Genomic DNA, 22,507 nt, shown 5'->3' with positions numbered 1-22,507 from the left:
CTGTAGACTTTGCCATGCTGTGTTTTTACACTATACACATTCAAAGCACATTTAGTGCCAGAGGCATCTTCACCTACCACTTAGGAGCAAGTGTAAGGCCCATGGCCTTGTCGGTTGTGTACTGCTGATGGCAGCTTATGGTGTTGCGATGGAAGAACACTTTACAACATGTCCCCCTCCACCATACCCTCCACCATTTCTCCGATGAAAATAGGGACATCCCATTCCATCATGATAATTTTGCTATTTATACCCCCACAAATCTTACTGGGTTGCCACTCTGGGCAGCTTCCAACATATATAAAAACATAATAAAACATTAAACATAAAAAACTTCCCTATACAGTGGTACCTCAGGTTACAGACCTTCAGGTTACAGACGCTTCAGGTTCAGACTCTGCTAACCTGGAAGTAGTACCTCGGGTTAAAAACTTTACTTCAGGATGAGAACAGAAATCGTGCAGCGGGAGGCCCCATTAGCTAAAGTTGTACCTCAGGTTAAGAACAGTTTCAGCTTAAGAACGGACCTCCAGAACGAATTAAGTTCTTAACCCGAGGTACCACTGTACAGGATTGCCTTCAGATTGTTCAGGGGTCAGATAATGCCAACATTCCTCCAACATCTCTCCAATGAAAATAGGGACAGTGGTGTAGTGGTTAAGAGCAGTAGACTCGTAATCTGGGGAACTGGGTTCGCGTCTCCGCTCTTCCACATGCAGCTGCTGGGTGACCTTGGGCTAGTCACACTTCTTGAGGTCTCTCAGCCCCACTCACCTCACAGAGTGTTTGTTGTGGGGGAGGAGAATGTTAGCTGCTTTGAGACTCCTTCGGGTAGTGATAAAGCAGGATATCAAATCCAAACTCTTCTTCTAAGTCAGGGATGTCCCTGGAAAATAAGGACACATAGAGCGTCTGCATACACACTACCCAATAAATCTACTGTCTTCTCCTTGGCTGGTATACATACCTACAGCGTGACCAGGAAAAAGTCCCTCTGTCTAGAATCAATACGCACTGTATATATGGCAGACTACATTCATAACAGAGTTTAAAAGCTAGTGATGCATGACTGTTACATTTTTTGCAGGCTAAGCAATGAGAATTGGCAACATGCCCCTTTCATAGCATACCCTCTGAAGAGGCACACAGGGGAGTCACGCTGCTGAAAGAAAACAATGCTAGTATGTAAGGAGCTACGGAACTCATTATTTTTGCTACAAGAGACTAACACAGCTACTCTTCTGGAAAATGTTCTAACTTAAATGTGGTGGGATTTCTCCTTTGTTTTTTTCTGGTTCTTTCCCATAGGCTGTAGTCCTATACATGCTTTAGTTCAGCGAGACCTGCTCCTGAACAAAGATGGATAGGACTGGGTTTCATCTATCCCATCTCTGCGTGGAAGATTGTAATAGTCTTGCTGAGACATTAATTCTGCAAATGGCCTCCACAAATCTAATTAATCCCTTTGGCACTGATTGTAAATGGCACAAAAGTGTTATGTTGCCCTTTTGGACAGATTGGGATTTAATAGTCAATGGCAGCGAGGGAAGCAATGATTAAGCATTACTGGATGTGAGCCAACTAAAGTTAAGCATTGGTAATTTCCATTGATTTGAATGTGAAATCATTGATACTTAGTGGTCCATAGCTTTAGCTGCACTATAACTAATGTTAACAAATATTTATTAATCAGCTGCATCTCCTGCTGTTGCATGGAGCTTCTCGTGGGTCTCTCACCCAGATTACCAATCAGGTCTGATGTTGTTCCCAGATTATCATGCCCATGGTTCAGTGCTGGGCAAGACCTTGTACACACTGATTTATTTATTGATTAGCTCAATTCCTAATTGCCATTGGTTGCTTATGATCCCAGGGTGGTTTACCATTCAAACCGACACAATTAAATTACTGTATTTTTCGCTCTATAAGACGCACCAGACCACAAGACACACCTAGTTTTTGGAAGAGGAAAACAAGAAAAAATATATTCTGAATCTCAGAAGCCAGAACAGCAAGAGGGATCGCTGTGCAGTGAAAGCAGCAATCCCTCTTGCTGTTCTGGCTTCTGGGATAGCTGCGCAGCCTGCATTCGCTCCATAAGACGCACACACATTTCCCCTTACTTTTCAGGAGGGAAAAAGTGAGTCTTATAGAGCAAAAAATATGGTAAGTTGCTGAGAATTGAGGGGTAGAGGACAAGGGATGCAGGTGGCGCTGTGGTCTAAACCACTGAGCCTTGGGCTTGCTGATCAAAAGGTCAGCGGTTCAAATCCCAGCAACGGGGTGAGCTCCTGTTGCTCAGTCCCAGCTCCTGCCAACCTAGCAGTTCGAAAACACACCAAAAGTGCAAGTAGATTAATAGGTACCGCTCTGGCGGGAAGATAAACAGAGTTTCTGTGTGCTGCTCTGGTGTCAGTGTACCATTGCACCAGAAGCGGCTTAGTCATGCTGGCCACGACCCAGAAAAAATGTCTGCAGAAGGGACAAACGCCGGCTCCCTCAACCTGTAAAGTGAGATGAGCCCAGAGTCGTTCGCGACTGGACTTAACTGTCAGAGGTCCTTTACCTAGAGAACAATATATTGGCCTAGATAAGCCAGCCTGATGCAGCAGGTTCAATAAGCAATTTAAAATCAATTGCAGCAAGTGGACATCATCTTGTACAACCTCCTCCCAAGCCCTGTGTGCAGTTACATTTTTAACTGCCTCCAAAAACCAGGTATTGAAGGTACCAGTTGCACCTCTGAGCAAAGGCAGTATACATGGGGTGCCACCACAGAGAAGGTCCTGTTTTGTGACACCTTACAGTGGCTGATGTACACAGTCATGAGACAACTACTAAATTTCCTGGTAAATAATATATTGAACATTTAAAGACTCCAGATATTTATGAATGGAACAGCACTTACACACTTTCATGAAGCCCCTCAGCTGGTTTCTGGCTGAGGAATGAATGGTAAAATATATCTGATAATTTTGAAATTATCAGCCGTGTTCTAAACCAGATCCATTCTCATTTGAAATCCACAGCCTCTTTTCTTCTTTTTAAACAAGATTTTATTTTGTGTCCACTTTAGGTTGTGCGTATGCATTACATGCCCAATTGTAATTTTCTTACTTATTAGGGAAAATATATGTTTTAATGATTCCATATCTATGCAAAGCACAAAAGGACATACTGAAAAATTAAAAAAATTAAAACAATGAACTATTAATAAATTATTTATTGTCATGCTTTGTCTATAGATTTTAACAAAAACAGTAGAATATATTTATAGAAGCCATGAGGCAAATCTTTTAAGCAAATTTTTAAAGATTATTTTTTTAAACAGTTTGTTACATATAATTTGCTACATCATTATAATTGCACAGGGACTATAATAGAACACCCACATAATATAAGCACAGCACAAACTGAGATAAGGCTTAACTTCACATAATACAACCACTGACTGGGTTACTTTAATAGGGTAAAATTACAATTCCTGCCCCCTGTTAATGGTTCATATTTTCATAAAGTGCTGATTTCCCCCTTTAATCTGAATTTTAATTGTTTTTCTAATATGCCCTGAAGTGATAATGAATAGGTATGATTTAGCCAAATTATAGAGAGTGAAGAATGTGTGAACATGTGAAGAAATATAAGCGCTACGTGAATTATATGCTTAGTCCAGAGAGTGAATTTGCTCAGGACCACAGCAGGAAAGAAAAGAGTTCAGTTCACCCCTCCCTGCCTACTGTGAACATCATAGTTATCAGCCACCCTCAGCTGATTTTACCTGTAGGCTTTTTTTTCCTTTTTTTTAAGGAGTCCAGGACACTAAACAACAAAACAGCCATGCAATACAAATTAAAAGGAATTAAAAGCAATTGGAAACATCTGAAAACATTTGAAAACAATAGAATAAGGGCAAAATCTAGCTGGAAGTCCAAGTGGGGAAAGGGGCAGGTGTCTGACAGGGTGAGGTGGTGGCCTCAGGCAGCGAGTGGTGGAGGGGCAGAAGTAGCAGGGAGGTAAAGGAGCATCTCCACCCCCATCGTTCTGCCCGGACACTGAGGTCCAGCTCTGAGGGCCTTTTGGCAGTTCTCTCACTGTGAGAAGTGAAGCTACAGGGAACCAGGCAGAGGGCCTTCTTGGTAGTGGCTCCCGCCCTGTGGAACACCCTCCAATCAGATGTCAAAGAGAAAAACCATCTGACGTTTAGAAGACACCTGAAGGCAGCCCTGTTTAGGGAAGTTTTTAATGACTGATGTTTTAATGCATTTTTAATCTTTTGGTGGGACGTGGGTGGCACTGTGGGTTAAACCACAGAGCCTAGGACTTGCCAATCAGAAGGTCGGCGGTTCAAATCCCCGCAATGGGGTGAGCTCCCATTGCTCGGTCCCTGCTCCTGCCAACCTAGCAGTTCGAAAGCACGTCAATGTGCAAGTGGCGGTAAATGGCGTTTCCGTGCACTGCTCTGGTTCGCCAGAAGCGGCTTAGTCATGCTGACCACATGACCTGGAAGCTGTACGCTGGCTCCCTTGGCCAGTAAAGCGAGATGAGCGGCGCAACCCCAGAGTCGGTCACAACTGGACCTAATGGTCAGGGGTCCCTTTACCTTTACCTAATCTTTTGTTGGAAGCTGCCCAGTGTGGCTGGGGAAGCCCAGCCAGATGGGTGGGGTATAAATAATAATTTTATTATTATTATTATTATTATTATTATTATTATTATTATTATTATTATTATGGTTGCATGTGTGTGCACCATGTGGCCTCAGGTGAAGGATGCTGTCCTAACACAAATGTTGAAATAAGATTCGACTGCCAGTCCAACTGGAACTGTAACTGTAAGTGGAAATGGGGAGGACCAACTTGTTATTTCCTGCAGGCAGCAAAATGGCTTCTGCTGGCCCTGGGTGGGAAATTGCATTTGACTCCGGAATCCTTTGTGGCTGCTGTGTGAGGCAATAGGTACAACAGCATCCTGTCCTCTTTTCTTTTACTATACAGTTTTCTGACTCAACCGTTTTCTGCGCAGCATGACACCCACTTTGGGTGGACCCACTGAGAGGTTCCAGACACACACTGCACACTCATCCTTTTCATTTCATGGTAATTGTATGGGACTTAATATTATTGGGAATAATCCAATGTCACTTTTATAGTTCCATCAGTGCAAGCATTTAAACTTGCTAGACTCCCCCTCCTCTGGCACACTGTTCTTGGACTTCTCCTGACCCCACTAAGCTAATTTTGAGGAGTGCTGTGAGTTAGGGGGAGCCCCATTGCTCAAACAGCTGTAATAATAATATTTAAATAATAATAATAATAATAATAATAATAATAATAATAATAATAATAATAATAATAATATATTATTTATACCCTGCCCACTCTTGGTGGCTTCCAACGAAACACTAAAATAAAATAACCTATTAAACATTAAAAGCTTCCCTAAACAGGGCTGCCTTCAGATGTCTTCTAAATGTTTGGTAGTTATTTTTCTCTTTGACATCTGGTGGGAGGGCATTCCACAGGTCGGGTGCCACTACCGAGAAGGCCCTCTGCCTGGTTCCCTGTAACTTGGCTTCTCGCAATGAGGGAACCGCCAGAAGGCCCTCGGCACTGGACCTCAGTGTCCGGGCAGAACAATGGAGGTGGAGACGCTCCTTCAGGTATACTGGACCGATGCCGTTTAAGGCTTTAAAGGTCAGCACCAACACTTTGAATTGTGCCCAGAAACATACTGGGAGCCAGTGTAGGTCTTTCAAGACCAGTGTTATATGGTCTCGGCGGCCGCTCCCAGTCACCAGTCTAGCTGCTGCATTCTGGATTAGTTGTAGTTTCTGGGTCACCTTCAAAGGTAGCCCCACATAGAGCGCATTGCAGTAGTCCAAATGAGAGATAACCAGAGAGAGCATGCACCACTCTGGTGAGTCAGTCTGTGGGCAGGTAGGGTCTCAGCCTGCGTACCAGATGGAGCTGGTAAACAGTTGCCCTGGACACAGTTTTGACCTGTGCCTCCATGGACAGCTGTGAGTCCAGAATGACTCCTAGGCTGCGCACCTGGTCCTTCAGGGGCACAGTTACCCCATTCAGGACCAGGGAATCCTCCACACGTGCCCGCCTCCTGTCCCCCAAAGACAGTGCTTCTGTCTTGCCAGGATTCAACCTCAATCTGTTAGCCGCCATCCATCCTTGCACAGGGCTACCGCTGATGGGATTTCTTAGGTCAGCCTCATCCATCATGCCCTGGCTTGAACATGCCTGGACCCTGAGTTCATCATCTGACACCCTTCTCCAAGTACCTCTTGTGAAATACATTTGGAGACGGGGTGACTAAGGAGAGGGCCTTTTCGATTGCATCCTCAGCAATGCCTATGTGGTACATTCTGGATGTCAGGTTAAGTTGCACCTCTTCTCCCTGGCTTTGAAGGGATTATAATAATCATGTTTATTGCTGTTTGTGTGTATGGGGTGTGCTGTTTTATTGTTAAACTTGATGGTTGCTTTTAAAATTTGTCTATGAGTCATCTAGAGATGTTTTGTATTAGGCTACAAATAAAACAACTCCCCCAACCTGCACTTTGACTACTAAGTCTAACAGTTGCATTGCAGTGTAACAAATGACGTTTGCCAGAGAAGGGTTACATGGTTACTACGTATGTCCCTGCAGAGGCTTCCTTGCTACCCACAGTCTTGAAATAATCATTCCTTTGTAGCCTTTTGAATTGGCTGGAATGTCTGTGTGGCCGAAGAGTGTTGTGTACGGTGCTCACAACAGTTTAGCTGGTTTGCAAATGTGTGCCCACTGGCCAGAAAAGCTTGAGTATCTGTGTTAAATAAAAGAAAAATACTTTACAACAGTGGGGAATAGCGAGTCATTGGAATAGGGGGGAAAAAACATCCACTTAAAAAATAAACAATTCCTTATGGATCGCTGCTATGACGGTTGCAAAAGCACTCACTCCCCAAACTGCTGCTGCTTCCCAATCTATCTGGATGTTGTTAGACTACAACTCACATCAGCCCAACTTCGTTAATGTTGGGGAGGTGGGCTTCTGCTGTCTAACACAAGCAGTATATTTTGCGGCCATCAATAACATAATGATAATAATGATAATTTATTTATTGTACACACAGCTCATCTAACTGGGTTGCCCCAGCCACTCTGGGCAGCTTCCAACAGAATACAACAGAACAAACCTGAGAGACCATAGGAGCCAACTCCTGGGGGCCGAGGTATCTTTGCCCTCCTTAAAATATTTGATGGGCAGGACCCCCCCCCCAAAGTTGAAGAGCATTGCCATTCAAACAGTGTGTGTGCACCATATCTTGTGATGAATTATGCAGGGTGGGGCTTACCTGACCACTCCAATATCTCATTCAAGTTGGCACCCCTGTGACAGGCCCGCCCAAGGAGAAGGAGTGTGAATTTCTCTGAGCCAACACAAGCGGTGGAGGAGCCACAGGGGTGCCAATTTGAATAAAATATTGAGGGGGGCAGGTTAACCCCGCCCCGCATAATTGATCACATGGCAGGGCACACCCACACTATTTGAATGGTTGTTGTTATTTAGTCGTTTCTGACTCTTCGTGACCCCATGGACCAGAGCACGCCAGGCACTCCTGTCTTCCACTGTCTCTCGCAGTTTGGTCAAACTCATGCTGGTAGCTTCAAGAACACTATCCAACCATCTCGTCCTCTGTCGTCCCCTTCTCCTTGTGCCCTCCATCTTTCCCAACATCAGGGTCTTTTCCAGGGAGTCTTCTCTTCTCATGAGGTGGCCAAAGTATTGGAGCCTCAGGACCTGTCCTTCCAGTGAGCACTCAGGGCTGATTTCCTTAAGAATGGATGCGTTTGATCTTCTTGCAGTCCATGGGACTCTCAAGAGTCTCCTCCAGCACCATGAATTCAAAAGCATCAATTCTTTGGCGATCAGCCTTCTTTATGGTCCAGCTCTCACTTGCATACATCACTACTAGGAAAACCATAGTTTTAACTATACGGACCTTTGTTGGCAAGGTGATGTCTCTGCTTTTAAGATGCTGTCTAGGTTTGTCATTGCTTTTCTCTCAAGAAGCAGGCGTCTTTTAATTTAGTGGCTACTGTCACCATCTGCAGTGATCATGGAGCCCAAGAAAGCAAAATCTCTCACTGCCTCCATTTCTTCCCCTTCTACTTGCCAGGAGGTGATGGGCCCAGTGGTCATGATCTTCGTTTTTTTTTTATGTTGAGCTTCAAACCATATTTTGCGCTCTCCTCTTTCACCCTCATTAAAAGGTTCTTTAATTCCTCCTCACTTTCTGCCATCAAGGTTGTGTCATCTGCATACCTGAGGTTGTTGCTATTTCTTCCGGCAATCTTAATTCCGGCTAAGGGATTCATCCAGCCCAGCCTTTCGCATGATGAATTCATGGGATTGCCCATCAACTGTGGTGGTGGTGGTGGGGAGTTCCAGCCCCCTCCAATATTTTATGGGGGACGACGAGGAAGGGACCTCGGCGCGTAGGAATAGGCTCCTTTGCAGGGAACTCTGGGCTCCTGCTGGATTTTAGAACGGGGGAAAAGGCGCTTTAGAATTAAGCAAGCTGCGCGCTTTGGGCGCTGCTTTCCCCTCTGTAAGAACGGGGATTCCATGCGCGGAGTCTCCCGAGTGAGACTCGCGGCTGCCCTGGTCTGCCTGTTTGCTGTCCCGGCCTTTTTGCTGAGGAGCGGATTGTCAGTCCCGCCGCGGCTCCTCCTCCCGCCCAGAGACCTTTCTAGAGACTTGAGGGACGCGGGAGCAGCGGGGTTTTTTAGCCTTCTTCGCGTTCAAACTCGGAAAGAGAAACGCCGTGTGTGTGTGTGTGTGTGTGTGTGTGTGTGTGGAGAGGGCGCAGTACTCCGACTGCTGCCTTTTCTCCGACCCCTTCCGTTCGCCTCAGCCCTGGAGGCGGGAGTCCCTCGTCAAATCCCCGCAGCCCAGTCGCACACACCCACGTGAGGAGGGGCCGCCGCTCGGTCGTGTCAGGAACCGGTCTGTCGGTGCCCTGGTCGGAGGGGAAGGAAGGGGGAAGCAACAGGTTCCCGCGCGCCGGGCGGGGGCCGAGTGCTGTTCTCGACGCCGCGCTCAGCGGCAAAGCTGAAGGCAGCTTTGGCCGTGTCACCTCCGAGGAACGGCTCCTCGTGCCCCGGCTGGCATTATATCCGGGCATTGCGAGGCGCAGAGGGGTCTCCCCGCAGTCTCGGAAGCGAGGAGCGGAGCTCGTGCGCCAACAAGGCTTGCGCCTCGCTCACGTGAGGCGACGCTTCCTTGCCCGACTCGGTGTGGCAATAGGTATACACGGAGGTGTGGTCCGCGCAACACGAAAGCTCAGTCCCTCGTGGCACGTGAACACGAGTTGGCCAAGGATAGTTCGGAGTCCACCCCGCGGATTTCTCTCCCCTCCCCAGCCTGGCTGGCAAGCAATCCCAAACGGAACCGGCTGGAAGCGATGCGTTCCTCCGGGAAGCCGTGGTGGCACCTTTTGGGCCAGATCAGCCCGCTGAGGAGCCGGGAGGGGAGTCGATAAATGGACAGGGCGGCGGGCCCATTTCTTTTGAGCGCCTTTCAAAGTGAGGGAATGAGGGTCCGGCCGGCGGGTGACTTTTTTTCTCTCCACATGTGGCAAAAAAAGTCTCTCAAGCGCCACGTCGACGACGCGCACACACGCAAGCGAGTTATTTTGAAAAAACTGAAGCGATCCGAGGTGCGGCTGCTTGCGCGCCGAATGCAACAGGTGCTGAGCAGGGGACTCGCTCGCAGGGCGCTGCTGAGGGGAGGCGCCGCGCGAAGCAATGAAGAGGGCCCTTTTCGGCGCGCGCCATCCTCCTCCCTCCCCCTCCTCTTCCCTCCCCCCCCCGGAGTTGGGGGAGTCGCCCACACGCCGCCTTGTTGCCCTAGAGACGGGCTTCCCCGGCTCTCGCTGTCTCTCCTGCGCTCGCTGGCCCTCCCCCTTCTGGTGGCCCCTCCCCCCCGCCGCAGGGGGTCCAGTGAGCGCGCGGGCGGGCGGAGCCGTCGGGGGCTGGCCCGGGGAAAGGGATCCTCCCCCCCCCCGCCTGCCTGCTGCGCGTGGCTCAGACGTCAGGAGGAGCCCGAGCGGGCAGGAGGCAGCGCCCATCCCCGCCGCTGCCAGAGTGTCGGCGGCTGCCGGACGGGGCAGAGGGAGAGAAGTGGGAGGGAAGGAGGCGCTTCCTGGCTGAGGCGAAGTCAAAAGTCGACGCGGCGCGGCAAGCAAGGAGGGAAGGAGCGAGCGGGGGGCGGGGGCGCGCGCCATGGCCGACGTCTTCCCCAACCCGGAGCCCGGCGCGGGTCCCGACGCGGCGCGGGGCTTCGCCCGCAAAGGGGCCCTCCGGCAGAAGAACGTGCACGAGGTCCGCGACCACAAATTCATCGCGCGCTTCTTCAAGCAGCCCACCTTCTGCAGCCACTGCACCGACTTCATCTGGTAAGGAGCGAGCGCGGCCTCAACCCCCACCCCCACCCCAACCCCCCGCCCGAGAACCGGGCGCTGCGCTGCGGTGGCTGCAGAGGGGGAACTCCAGCGGCGCTCCCTCGCCGCCTTGCCTCTCCTCCAGCCGGGAGCCTCGCAGTCTTCCACTCCCGGAGAGGCAGGCGAGGCGGGCGGGCGGGTAGGCAGGCTGGCTGGCTCTCTCCCCGCGCCGCCTCAGCGCTGTTAGTCATCTCCTTCCCTTCAGCCGCTCGGCAGACTTCACAGGTGAAGGACTTGGGGCAGAAAGAGAGACACACACTCTCTCTCCACCGGCAGGAGGAAGCGCTTGAGGTTCGCTGTCTCTCCGGGGGCTCCGTCGGTTCGATGAGACCCCAGCGCACTGCTTCCCCGCTGACAGGAGCTCTTTTCCCCGCCCCATGCAGTCGCATGTATGGGAGGTGTCTCTCCTTCTTACTTTCCTCCTACGGAGAGGGAGGGAGGGAGGCACCACCCCTGTGCGGGGTGGTTCATGTGGCGCTGCATTTTTCATAGGGGCACACAAAACTTCTGGGCCAGGCTGACCCAATGGACTCAGTTTTCCTGCACTCCAACTTGCCAGAAAGGATCTTTCTACTTTAAGGCTCTTGGAGCACCTTTTTCACGTGGAAAGAGAGCTGACTCCCTCCCACCCCACAAATATGTCAACCCATTTATCCACATCTGGGGGAAAACCAACACTGTCCATTTCATCGCTCCGCTGACCACATCTGGGAAAAAAAATTAGTGCCTTTAGATAGACCTTCTGTACCACACATGCATGCACACCCCATAAAAGCCCATTTGATTTCATACAGTAAAAGACTTCCACCCCCACGCAGTACCGTGCTCTCAGAACCAAAAACTTCTCCTACGATGCAACCCATTTTGCTGGGATCCTGGAACGACACTCTTTTTTAAAGGGAAGGCTCTGTAGCCCCCTTCTTCTCAGCCACCACACTCTTGCGCTGAAGAGAGAGCCACACCAGCTGTATCCTCTGGAGGAAGCTGGTTGCATCCAGAACTCTGTTCATCACTCCCACTGATATGAAAGCAACTCCAATACGAGTCTTCCTGTGCAGACCAGCACACACACGCACACTCTCTCTTCCATCTACAATCCTCTTCTTGGTCCTTGAGCCAGCTTCCTTCTGAAACAGTCTCACCCTGTCCCCCTCTGGACACTTAAAATCCATTTGCACTGATGCAGATGCAGACCAGGCTCTACACCACCAGTGATGGGAAATGGTTGGCTGTCAGCTTTTGTTAGAGAGCAACTCCCATAATCTCTGGGCCATTGGCCATGCTGTTTGGAGTGACCCATCTTTTCCAAGTTGTTTGGGAAGTGCAGATTTTCTCAACCCTAGCATGACAAGCTGCAGATTTTCTCACTCTGCATCTCTCAAAGTTCCCTCTTCTGTGCAACTATTAGAGACACAGAAACCTTGTCCTCCGCATCTCGTTGTTGTTTCCATGAGATCCCGGTTTTTGTTCCTGGCACCTCCAGGTAGCACTTGGAATGTTGCCTGCTTGAGCTCTTAGAGGGCTGCTGCCAGTTAGTGCAGACAGTATTGTGCTAGATGGATCGCGAGTCTAACTGCGTAAGGCTGCTCTTTTGCTATTTCACTATTTCGTGTGAGATTCTTTCCCACTGTTGCACCATGATAAGTACTCTTCTATCCTTCACCTCCCACCCCAGATCAGGAAGTCAAGGAACTGGTGTTAACTGGAGAGCAACACCATCATATATTGGATTGCACACTGTGTAACTCTCCCAACATCACAGCAGAAACATCTGGAGTGAGATTTGTCATCCCCACGCTGAAAGTGTTATATGCAAACAACACCAACAACATCTGCTTAAGGGATCGTTCTAAATACCATTCCGCCACAGGGGGCAGCTTCCGTAAGCATCTGCATGGTGTAGTGGTTAGAGTGTCAGGCTAAGACCTGGGAGTTCAGGGTTGAAATCCCCACTTGGTCGTTAAGTTAACTGGGTGATTTTGGGTCAGTCGCTGCCTCTCAGTAGGGATTAGTTGAGGAGGGGGAGAATTGTGTACTCTGCATTGAGCTGCTTGGACAAAAAGATGGGATATACCGTATTTTTCTGTGTATAAGACTAGGTTTCCCCCCTAATTAGGGGGATGTCTTATGCACGGATATATCTCTCCCCCCTTTCTTAAATCTGAGTCCCCCAAAATAGGGGGCATTTTATACCTGGGGGTGTCTTATAGACAAAAAAATATGGTAACAGCAACAACAACACAAAACAGATGCAAGACACCCTCTTCTTCCATCACCCTCAACGGTCCTTTTTCTATGTCTCATCTTTGCCACAGGGCTTTTTTGGAGTTTCCTCTTTCCAGACACAAAGTTTCTTTGTTGCACAGACCATAGATACAAGATTTTGTATCTTACCATAGGACGTTGTAGGATGCTCAATGGTCCATCTAGCTCAGTTTTGCCCATGCTGTCTGCTAGCAGCTCTCCAGGGCTTCAGACAGATTTCTCTCCCAATCCTACCTGGGGATACTGGGGATTGAAAAAATCTTATACATTATTGTACTCTGTACTGTACCAGCTTTATCTAGTGAGACTTCCAACTGTATTTCACTTGAGATAAAGAGAACCCTTTTTCAAATTTCTTAAGCTCACTGATGGAAATTCTCTGTAGTGATGCTGTGGGCTGTCAGTTGCCTTGTGTATTGTTCTATTTGCTGCTTTACCAACTTACTTAGGTAGAGGCTTAACTAACCAAGTTTCTGCCCCCCTGTCATCTGCTGAAGTACAATTTGCTACCACCCTACTGCACCCTAAAGTTTACTGTGCGTGCTTATCTCTTGTCTATCGTGTGCAATCCATTTATTGACTTCAAAGGCATGCTCCAGGAGGATCCAACCCTTGCAATCTAATTATTTTCTGTAGCTGATCTCTTGCCTGCCTTTTTGGCCAGTCTGCACTCAAGATGTTCAGATGGATCTCCCAACATTTTAATTTTTATTTACTTATAAGCGGCTGAAGTGAGTAGGGTGGGGAGAGATTTTGAATTAGGTCAGAGCAGTAGTGCTGGAGGATTTCAGCTCTTTCCCCATGCTATCCCATCCTGAAGTAAAATTAAGGGAAAAGAACAATACCTGTATTATTTCCCTGAAGGGTAAAACATCAGCTTTCTGTATGTGTTGACTGTAGATGAGGAAAATAGTGTGTGGAAATATGATTCCCCCCTGCCATGCCATTGGTCCAATCAAATTCACAGTCCTCCAAAGTAAAAATTTAAAATATCTGCAGATCTACTCATGGGGCTCCTATTATCATATGTACCGTATTTTTCGCACCATAGGGCGCACCCAGTTTTTAGGGGGGGGGAATCAAGAAAAAAAATATTTCCCCCCCCAGCCCCAACCTGGGGCTCGCTGTTTTGGCTTCCCCTTTAGCCCCGTGCAGCCCCTCCTTGCCAGGAGACGCTGCGCAGGGCTAAAGAAGCCATAGCCCCGTGCAGCCTCTCCCTGCCGGAAGGGTTGCGCGCGGCTATGGTACAAGCCTGCAGTCGCTCCATAGGACGCACACACATTTCCCCTCAATTTTTGGAGGGGAAAAACTGCGTCCAATAGAGCGAAAAATACGGTAGTTTGGCTTTTGCTTACCTGGCTGACAAGGAAATTGTTGTACATAAATTTCACCCAGGGGAGTTATTTTCTGCTACAACCCTACTGTCTAGAAGTTTTACTTATTGTATGTTATGTTATATTCATTTCACTACTACCTGTTGCAATCCAACCTGAGCCAATGTACAAGTTAAAATGATTTTAAAAAGCAACAGCATAGTAACATTGCAACATTAGAGGTGGTATCCAGCAAAGTACTTCTCCTAGCAGAAAGATTTGGGCTGTGTCACAGAACTTCCCCTCTCTACTTATGTGCACCCTCCAAATTGGTCGCTGGTATTCCTAACACGAAACTCCAGAAAAGGCTGGAATGCACAAGTAGGCTTTTAATAAGTGCTAAAATATATTTGCAGTTGTCAGAGCTCTGAGGGGAGGTGATTCTGTAAGAAGGGGGCTACCACTGAGAAGGCCCTTCACGCTAGTTGCCCAACCCAGATGAACTTTGCAGCTGAGCAGAATATTCAGATGGCAGTAGGGAGAGAGTGCGACTTCTGCGGGTATCCTGGTCAGCAGACATCGAAACCTTGAACTTATCCCTGTAGTTTATGGGCAGCCCATGCAGCTCCTTTAGCAGCGGTGTGATATGTGTGTGGTAGGATACTCCACTAGTAACCTTGTCACACGGTTGCAGCATTCTGCAGCAGCCCTGGCTTTGAGACCAAGCAAAGTCCCAGATGATGGAGCAGATTCACACTATCCAGTCTAGAGGAATGTTCACGGCGGCCAGGCCATCCCGATCCGGAAACAGACATTGTAGGTGGCAAAGGTGGCATTCACTTATAGCTACCACTGCCACCTGTGGATAAATACAAATCAAAGACTACACCCAAACTGTGCTATTACCTGTTTCTGGAACCAAGAGCCACCCATCTCCCCACAGGACCTCCCAATGCCAGGACTGAATTACAGTGGTACCTCTGATTATGTACTTAATTCGTTCCGGAGGTCTGTTCTTAACCTCAAACTGTTCTTAACCTGAAGCACCACTTTAGCTAATGGGGCCTCCCACTGCTGCCGCGCAATTTCTGTTCTCATCCTGAAGCAAAGTTCTTAACCCGAGGTACTATTTCTGGGTTAGCGGAGTCTGTAACCTGAAGTGTATGCAACCTGAAGCGTATGTAACCCGAGGTACCACTGTACAGATTTTGGCCGTCATCTTAGCCTCTTCCTGCACCCATACACTTGTTTAGGAGCTGCCATAAGATGCCAGTGAACTCATAACAGAGTGCATTCTCTTTAACCGCAGCGTAAGTTGTCCTACCCATTGAATTCATTTAGTTTTTCTTTCTCCTATATATACTATATATATTCCCCTTTAGCACCTGGGTTATGTCATGTACACCGTGCTTGCATGCAGCTGTTCCACTTAACCTTGATTCTGTAACCACTTCGTGCATATAAGCATTTGTGTGCAAGCTGCCCTTCTTCTTACACAGCCCTGCCACTTTACAAACTCTTATGATTCTGCAGTTGCTTAGGACGAGATTGCTTGGATCTCTTGCACTGAGTTTGGTATTTCCCTTTTTTGTGTTTCCTGTTGCTGCCTCTGGTGGGCAAGGGGATTTGAAAATACTTTTGCAGATTGCACCTCTTAGATGTGCATACTCATAAATAAGATTTATGCGCATAGCCGATATGGAGGAAACTAATAAAAACCACTCAGGAGCCACAAGGGGATAAAGCAGTGCTTTCTTTCCTCGAAACAATGTCAGGCTGTTACAATGCCAGCTAGCTGAAGTGGTGTTGTACATCGTTTGCATGCACATATCTGGCTGTGGTTTAGACTGTGAATGGTTGTGCACCTTTCCTCCATGGACTCATATTGAATGAAGAAAAACGAGTGTTCATGTTGTCTTATTGTGGATTGCTTGCATCCAAATACACCCATTTTATTCACATGCTGCAACTTATTTGTCCGAGAGCCCTTGGTATGGACTGGCTACTCTGCCATTCCCATAGTATCAGCTATGAGAGAACCTTAGGACTTCCAGGTGTCAGGTCTATCCTCACAGGCAACCCTCCCTTTTACGCGCATTCAACATGTGTGTGACTGTGTGTACGTGCATCATGCTGAGCCAGAAATGAATTTAAAAATGGCCCCAGAAGAGGCGCGAAGAAGCCAGAAAAGGCGCAGGAACAGCACCTACCAATCCCATGGGCCTTCACAATTGCAATCCCAAGAGCCCTTGCTTGCACCAAGGATTGAGGTCTGTGGAGAGTTTGAGGAAGGAGGTTGGGAGAGAGGGGTTGTGTTGGAGTTTTTGCAGGTGTGTGTTTTTTTCTTTGAGCTGCTCTTTGAGATGGCACCTAAATGCACAGCATCGTCATCTTCCTCGGGTGATGACAAACAAACCCAAGAGACAGCGAGTGGTGCCCATGCTGGAGGAGGAATTGGAAGTTGTGGACTGTTTAGCAGGCAGCATGAGCAGGTGTTATATGGCATGCAAGTTTGGCAGGAAATAATCCAGCTTAAGTGCCGTTAAGGTACGGGAGAAGAAAATCCGGGCATCGGAGGCGGCGAGTGCATGTACAGCTACAACTGCCAAGGTCCCCAGCCATGTGGAGGATGAGGCCCTGTTGAAGGCACATGAAGCACTGAATCTGTGGCTAGAGGCCTTGAACTGCCAGCATATACCCATTGATGGCAGCACCTTGCGCAAGAAGACTCTCAGACTGTATGTGCACTTCAGGCAGCCTGAGAAGGAGTTCTGAGCTAGTTCTGGCTGGCTGACCCACTTCAAACAATGCTTCGATTTGAAGAACATTGGCACCTGTGTTGAAACTATATCCATGGACTATGAGGCCGCCCAAAAATGTCCTGACCAACTGAAGAGACAGAAGTGCCAGCTGCCCATCATTATGTTCCTCTGCAAGACACCATCAGCTCCACCAAGTGAGTCTCACCCACAGCCAAGCACTTTGGGGGTACCGGTCCGCCCTGCTTGTCATTGTTTGCAAATCGTCCTTCAGCAATGAGGAAGACTGAATGTCTCCATTGCCACCATTCCTACCCTGTCTGGTGGGGCTGCTGGTTTGTTAAAGGGTTTTTCTAGGGTTCCCAGAGGTTCAGAGGACGTTTGCAGGATGCTTCACATACACGCAAAGTGACTCGGAACATAACCCCCGCGTAAATGGGGGGTTGCTTGTACTTTGGAGGAAGCCCTACTGAAGAAAGCATTCTGCTTGTCAGATGATACTTTGAATCCAGTGGTTGTTACTAAATATTTTTGTATTGCCTTGGTTAGGAAGAGCACAAGGGTAGCTTCCAGTGTCTCCCTTTAAAATACACACAAGCAAAAGCTGAGAACTTTGTGTTGCATGTGCATTAAAGGAAAATGTATGGATTGTGAATGCATGAACTCTTAATACTTTAGATATTTTGTATGTGTTTTGTGCTGTAGTGTCAGACTTTGATTACTAAGTGTTGTCTAAGAAGTGCTGAAACAATAGTTTTCTGGGCCTTGATCTATCACAGGGGAAAGCCTGTTTCTAAAGCTATGCCCACTTACTTGTGGTAAGTTCTGCTTGATACAGTGGGGCTTATTTCCAAGCAAACATATATGTTTGCATTTACAGCCCTTCATGATATTTATCCCAAGGCGGTTTACAATATAATTGAAATAAAACAATAATATACAATAAATAAGCTAAATGATGTGATTACATAATTAATGCAACACACACTTAAAATATCAGTTGAAGCAGTCAAGTTAAGAAGCATTCAACTCCAGTGATTTAAAAGCATCCCAATACTATTTTGGAAGACAAACCCAATTAAAATGGATAGGATTGTCCTATGGGTCTACTGCACATCATTCCACTTCTCTGTAATTGTTGAGAAATTCATCATATGGGCATGCAAAACTTTGGAGAGAGAAATGAGGAGGTGATAAAAATGATATAGCTGTTTACATTTTAAAAATAATGCTCAATTTACTTAATGTAATTAGAAGAGGAAAATAATTGGGGGGGAATGAAACAAAAAGAAGAGTAGAGTTATATAGATATAAAATTGCTGTAGGGCCCATTTAATCATGTTTATAATGATAGTGAATACATTTTAAAACTGCATTGATAAATGACACTTAATTACAGGGTGCATTTGAATGGGGAAACATATCCTGTGGCTGGCAGGTGACAAGAAAAGTTGTGTTCTACTGCCTTTTCCAGCTAGGAGGGATTTTTAATATTCTTCAGAGACAGCATGCAGTAACCATTTTCTGCTTCAGAGATAAAATATAGGCGCCTTTTTAATGAGAGTCTGGGAAACTTCAGAAAACCTGTGAATTGTAAATACAAAATTTGGGTAGTTGTTCTCTAAAGGGGCAGCACTGTTAACACCATTGTCACCCAATCAGTTCTTCTTTTTTTTAATGTTGCAATTTTCCCCAAACGCTTGTAAGCAGATCTAAGCTTTTAAAAAATGCTTACTTGTAGAGTGTTTGCAGTGTGTGTGTGTGAGAGAGAGCCTAGTGGAGGAACCACCACTTTTTGGTCCTCCTCAATGAAGGATTAGGAAAAAGTCTGTACCACTCAACTTCAATTTATTACTAATACATATAGAGAGAGAAGGAGGTAGAAATTGCAGCCTTTACCCTTTCCTGCTTTGCTTCTGTGTTTTCAATACAGTAAGCCCGCAACTTACACAGGGGTTACATTCCAAGAATAGCACCTAAAGCCAAAATTGTGTATAGTCAAAACACATTGGGTGCAATAGAGGGTGGGATTGCCAAAGTATTTTTTTCTGTACACCTGCCTGCTTTCCATTCCATTTTATTTATTTGCCAAGTTCGCAAAACTGAATTAGCACCAGCTAAATGTGCGTAGGTTGCAAGTGTACTGCACTTATCTTTAACTGTGTTAAAAATCAATAAATCAGAGATAAAGTAATCTGTTATGTGGCATCGTTTGATTACTCATTTTATTTAGAAGTTAGTTCTGTCAAGTATAGAAACTTTTAAGAACACAAAAAAGGGATGCTCTGATTATGAATTAGTAACTTTCAGTTGCATCAATTTAGTTGTTAATTTAGCATTATTGCATTTGACCTCAACAATCCGGCTATCTTGAGACAGTTGCAGCAGTGTTTTTAAAAGGTGGCATGTATATTTAAAAAATGGTGGTTAAAATAAACACCCGTCAATATCAGGACGGTTTTCACAAACAACATTGTTAAGCTTTGTTTGAATTCCTCTGTGTGTTTAATTTTATTCCCACAGATTTGTGCCTATAAACAAAGTAAATGTGTGTGTGTGTGTTTGAAGTCTCCACTTCACTGTGGAAAAAACTTGTGTGTGTGCCATCCTACAGTTTTGCAGGCTGCTCCTAGCAAGTAGATTTGATTAGTATAAACTAAGTATCTGTATATAAACACCTACGAGGAAAGTATTTGTATATGAGCTCCTTAATGTAGCCCCCCCCCCCAAATACATGTTAGCAAAATAAATAACAGAGGTTCATGTTCGTGTTTTGGCAACTGGTAGAAATTCCGTCAGTCTTGCATTCTTAGATATAAGGCCAAGCTTTATTTTTTGTGAGTGTGTATGTGTTAGTTTTTCACTTAGATTCTCTTAAAAGAAGAAAGGGCAGTAATCACAACAAAGGGGGTAGGGGGACTATCAAGGCCATCCAGACAGTTTTGAGAAGGTGAATAACTAGAATCTTGCAGCTCCAGTATTCTCACTGAATCCAACAAATCCTGGGAGATTAGGTGTTTTGGCCCACTTACTAACAAATGTATCTCACTTGCCAGTTTATCACCCCCCCAACCTGATATTCTCTTGCATTGTAAGTATATTTTGGACATTAAAACAAGCCAAGACAATTTATTCCTTTATTAGTTGTGTTGCTGCATACAAAGTTGTGGGCTGCATCCATCAAGAGCCATAATAGTATTAATGAAATGGACCCTTACATTGTGAATATAATGCATAAATTGTATCAGTAGGTATTCTTTACAAGTTAATTGTTCAGATTTTTTTTGTTGTTGTTGAGTGTAAAGAGGCTGAGAGCAGAACCCTGTACAGGTCTACTCATAAGTAAGCGCTATTAAACTCAGTGGGACTTACTCCGTAAGCAGAAGTTAAGAAAACTTATTCCTTTGACAGGAAATAATATTGCTGTTGCATATTACGACAACAAAAAAAAGCTAACTTTGTCTTTCACTCTCTTTTTCCTTGCCTAGGGGGTTTGGCAAACAAGGATTTCAGTGTCAAGGTAAGTAAGTAATAATGGCTTCCATTTCTGCTTTAATCATGAAATCTAGGTGAAATATACCTCAAGAAGGAATTAATTATGCTAGAAAGAAAGAAAAGTATTAAATTATCTAAAAGGATGTGTATTATTTAATCATTTATTATCTCATGAACTGTGAATCATGCACAGAAGAGTTTCATTTCAGCAGAGTTTCCTAAAATTAAATGTCATGTAATCTGCATATAGAGCACTCTTTAATTTTTCATGAAAAGAATCTTTGTGGTTTATTTTTGTAGAGAACATTTTTCTTGTCGGGAGCTGCTGTCTCTGTGTGGGTGTTCTGAATAGTGGATTCGCTCTCCATTGGGCTTCCTTTAATGCTCTAATCCATCTTTTCTCTCCCTTAGTAATTTACATGGGTTTCATGAATACATTTAGGTGGACCTTTGGTCTTTATTTTAATCTGTTTATTCAACTGAATGGAGTAAAATACAGTAAACATTGTTATTGTGAATGAACTTCAATTCAATGTCAATTGTTCAGTGTTAAAATCTTGGGACAGGAAGTAACTTTATTTACATGAATTGCCTTATTGGCCATAATATGGCTGTATTTTTGTTCAGTGCTTATTTTCGCTAAACTTTAGGATATGTACAGAACACGAAACCCACAAAGCTGCCTTATGTAAAATTAAACTATTGGTCTCCCTAGCCCAGCATAGTCTATGTTGAGACAACAGCTCTCCAGTTACTCAAAAGAGATGCACAGCTCCTAGATATTATTTTGATTGGATAGGCCCAGGATTAAACTGTGAACGTCTGCATGGAAAAACCTATAACTGAAATTTGCCCTTTCCTCATATTCTTAGGTCCATAGCCTGATTTTCTAAGGTCTGTAGGTTGATCACCATTTCAGGTTATCCCGCATGAATCAATACATTTCTCACTTCAGCAACCTCCCTCGTCATAACTCATCAGCGTCCTTGTTTGCTAATTGTATATGTTACATTTTCCTACCATGGAGACAGGTTTGGTTAAGTGAGAATAGCATTTGGTCTGATGATTTCATAGATTTTAGGGCAGCTGACAGTGGCAGCTGGTGAATTTTGGAGTTGATTTGACACTTGCAGGTTAACCCCCCCCAAAAAAACCTGTTGTTTTTGATCTGCTTATACACCATATAGCAGGGGTCAGCAAACTTTTTCAGTCCACTGTCCCTCAGACCTTGGGGGGGTGGGGGTGGAGTATATTTTGAAAAAAATATATGAATGAATTCCTATGCCCCACAAATAAACTAGAGATACATTTTAAATACAGTGGTACCTCAGGTTACATACGCTTCAGGTTACATACGCTTCAGGTTACAGACTCCGCTAACCCAGAAATAGTGCTTCAGGTTAAGAACTTTGCTTCAGGGTGAGAACAGAAATCGTTCTCTTGCGGCGCGGCAGCAGCACGAGGCCCTATTGGCTAAAGTGGTGCTTCAGGTTAAGAACAGTTTCAAGTTAAGAACGGACCTCCAGAATGAATTAAGTAATTAACCTGGGGTACCACTGTAAAAGGACACATTCTACCCATCTAAAAACATGCTGATTCCTGAATCGTCTGCAGGCCGGATTTAGAAGGCGATTGGGCTGGATACAACCCCCGGGCCTTAGTTTGCCTACCCATGCTGTATAGGCATGTTTTGCTAGCATGGCTGGGAGATACACATGAGTTAAGTGTGTTGTGGTGACTAAGATTTTTGTACAGTGAGCCAGGAATTTTTATTTGAGGAAGATGCTAAAGGGGGAATTAGCATTGGATGTCACAATAGGCTACAAAAGGCAAAAAGCGCACTTCTCTCTATGGTAAAGTTTCAAAAGCAGGCATGGTGTGGTGGCTGAGAGTATGCGCTGGGACAACTCTAGTCCACATTGTACCTCAGCCATGTATCCACTGGGTGACCTAACCCAGCAAACTATTTTTCACTCTCACCTCCCCTGTACCTGTTTCCAGGAGAGGGATGAAGAATACCAATGTTTAGAGATAATGTATGTGAAACACTTGGAATTCCTTGAACAACTATATCAGTGCTGTGTAGTATTTTCTCTATAGTAGCCCAAAATTTGCAAAGATTAAGCTTCTACCCCATGTCCTGTAATGAGAGCATACTGTTAGCCACATCTTCTCA

At 45.8% G+C, this 22,507-nt stretch overlaps 1 protein-coding gene across 4 annotated transcripts in view; it reads left to right on the top strand.

The window, feature by feature from the left end:
* The first annotated feature begins 10,076 nt into the window (after positions 1 to 10,076).
* PRKCA (protein kinase C alpha) overlaps positions 10,077 to 22,507 on the top strand; it is a 190,729-nt gene continuing 178,298 nt past the window's right edge. For 2 of the 4 annotated variants that reach the window (XM_083490032.1, XM_083490031.1), the window contains exons 1-2: positions 10,077 to 10,454; positions 20,325 to 20,356. In XM_083490032.1, coding sequence (XP_083346158.1) covers positions 10,282 to 10,454; positions 20,325 to 20,356 — 205 coding nt within the window. In that variant the 5' untranslated portion in view covers positions 10,077 to 10,281. The remainder of the gene's footprint in view (positions 10,455 to 20,324; positions 20,357 to 22,507) is intronic. The other 2 variants (XM_083490034.1, XM_083490033.1) reach the window with 1 other exon arrangement.

This window comes from Podarcis liolepis (genome assembly GCF_965112155.1).
Source record: "Podarcis liolepis genome assembly, chromosome: 2".
Lineage (NCBI taxonomy): Eukaryota > Metazoa > Chordata > Lepidosauria > Squamata > Lacertidae > Podarcis > Podarcis liolepis.
The sequence above is the reverse complement of the archived record's forward strand: the minus strand, read 5'-3'. Positions and strand labels throughout refer to the sequence as shown.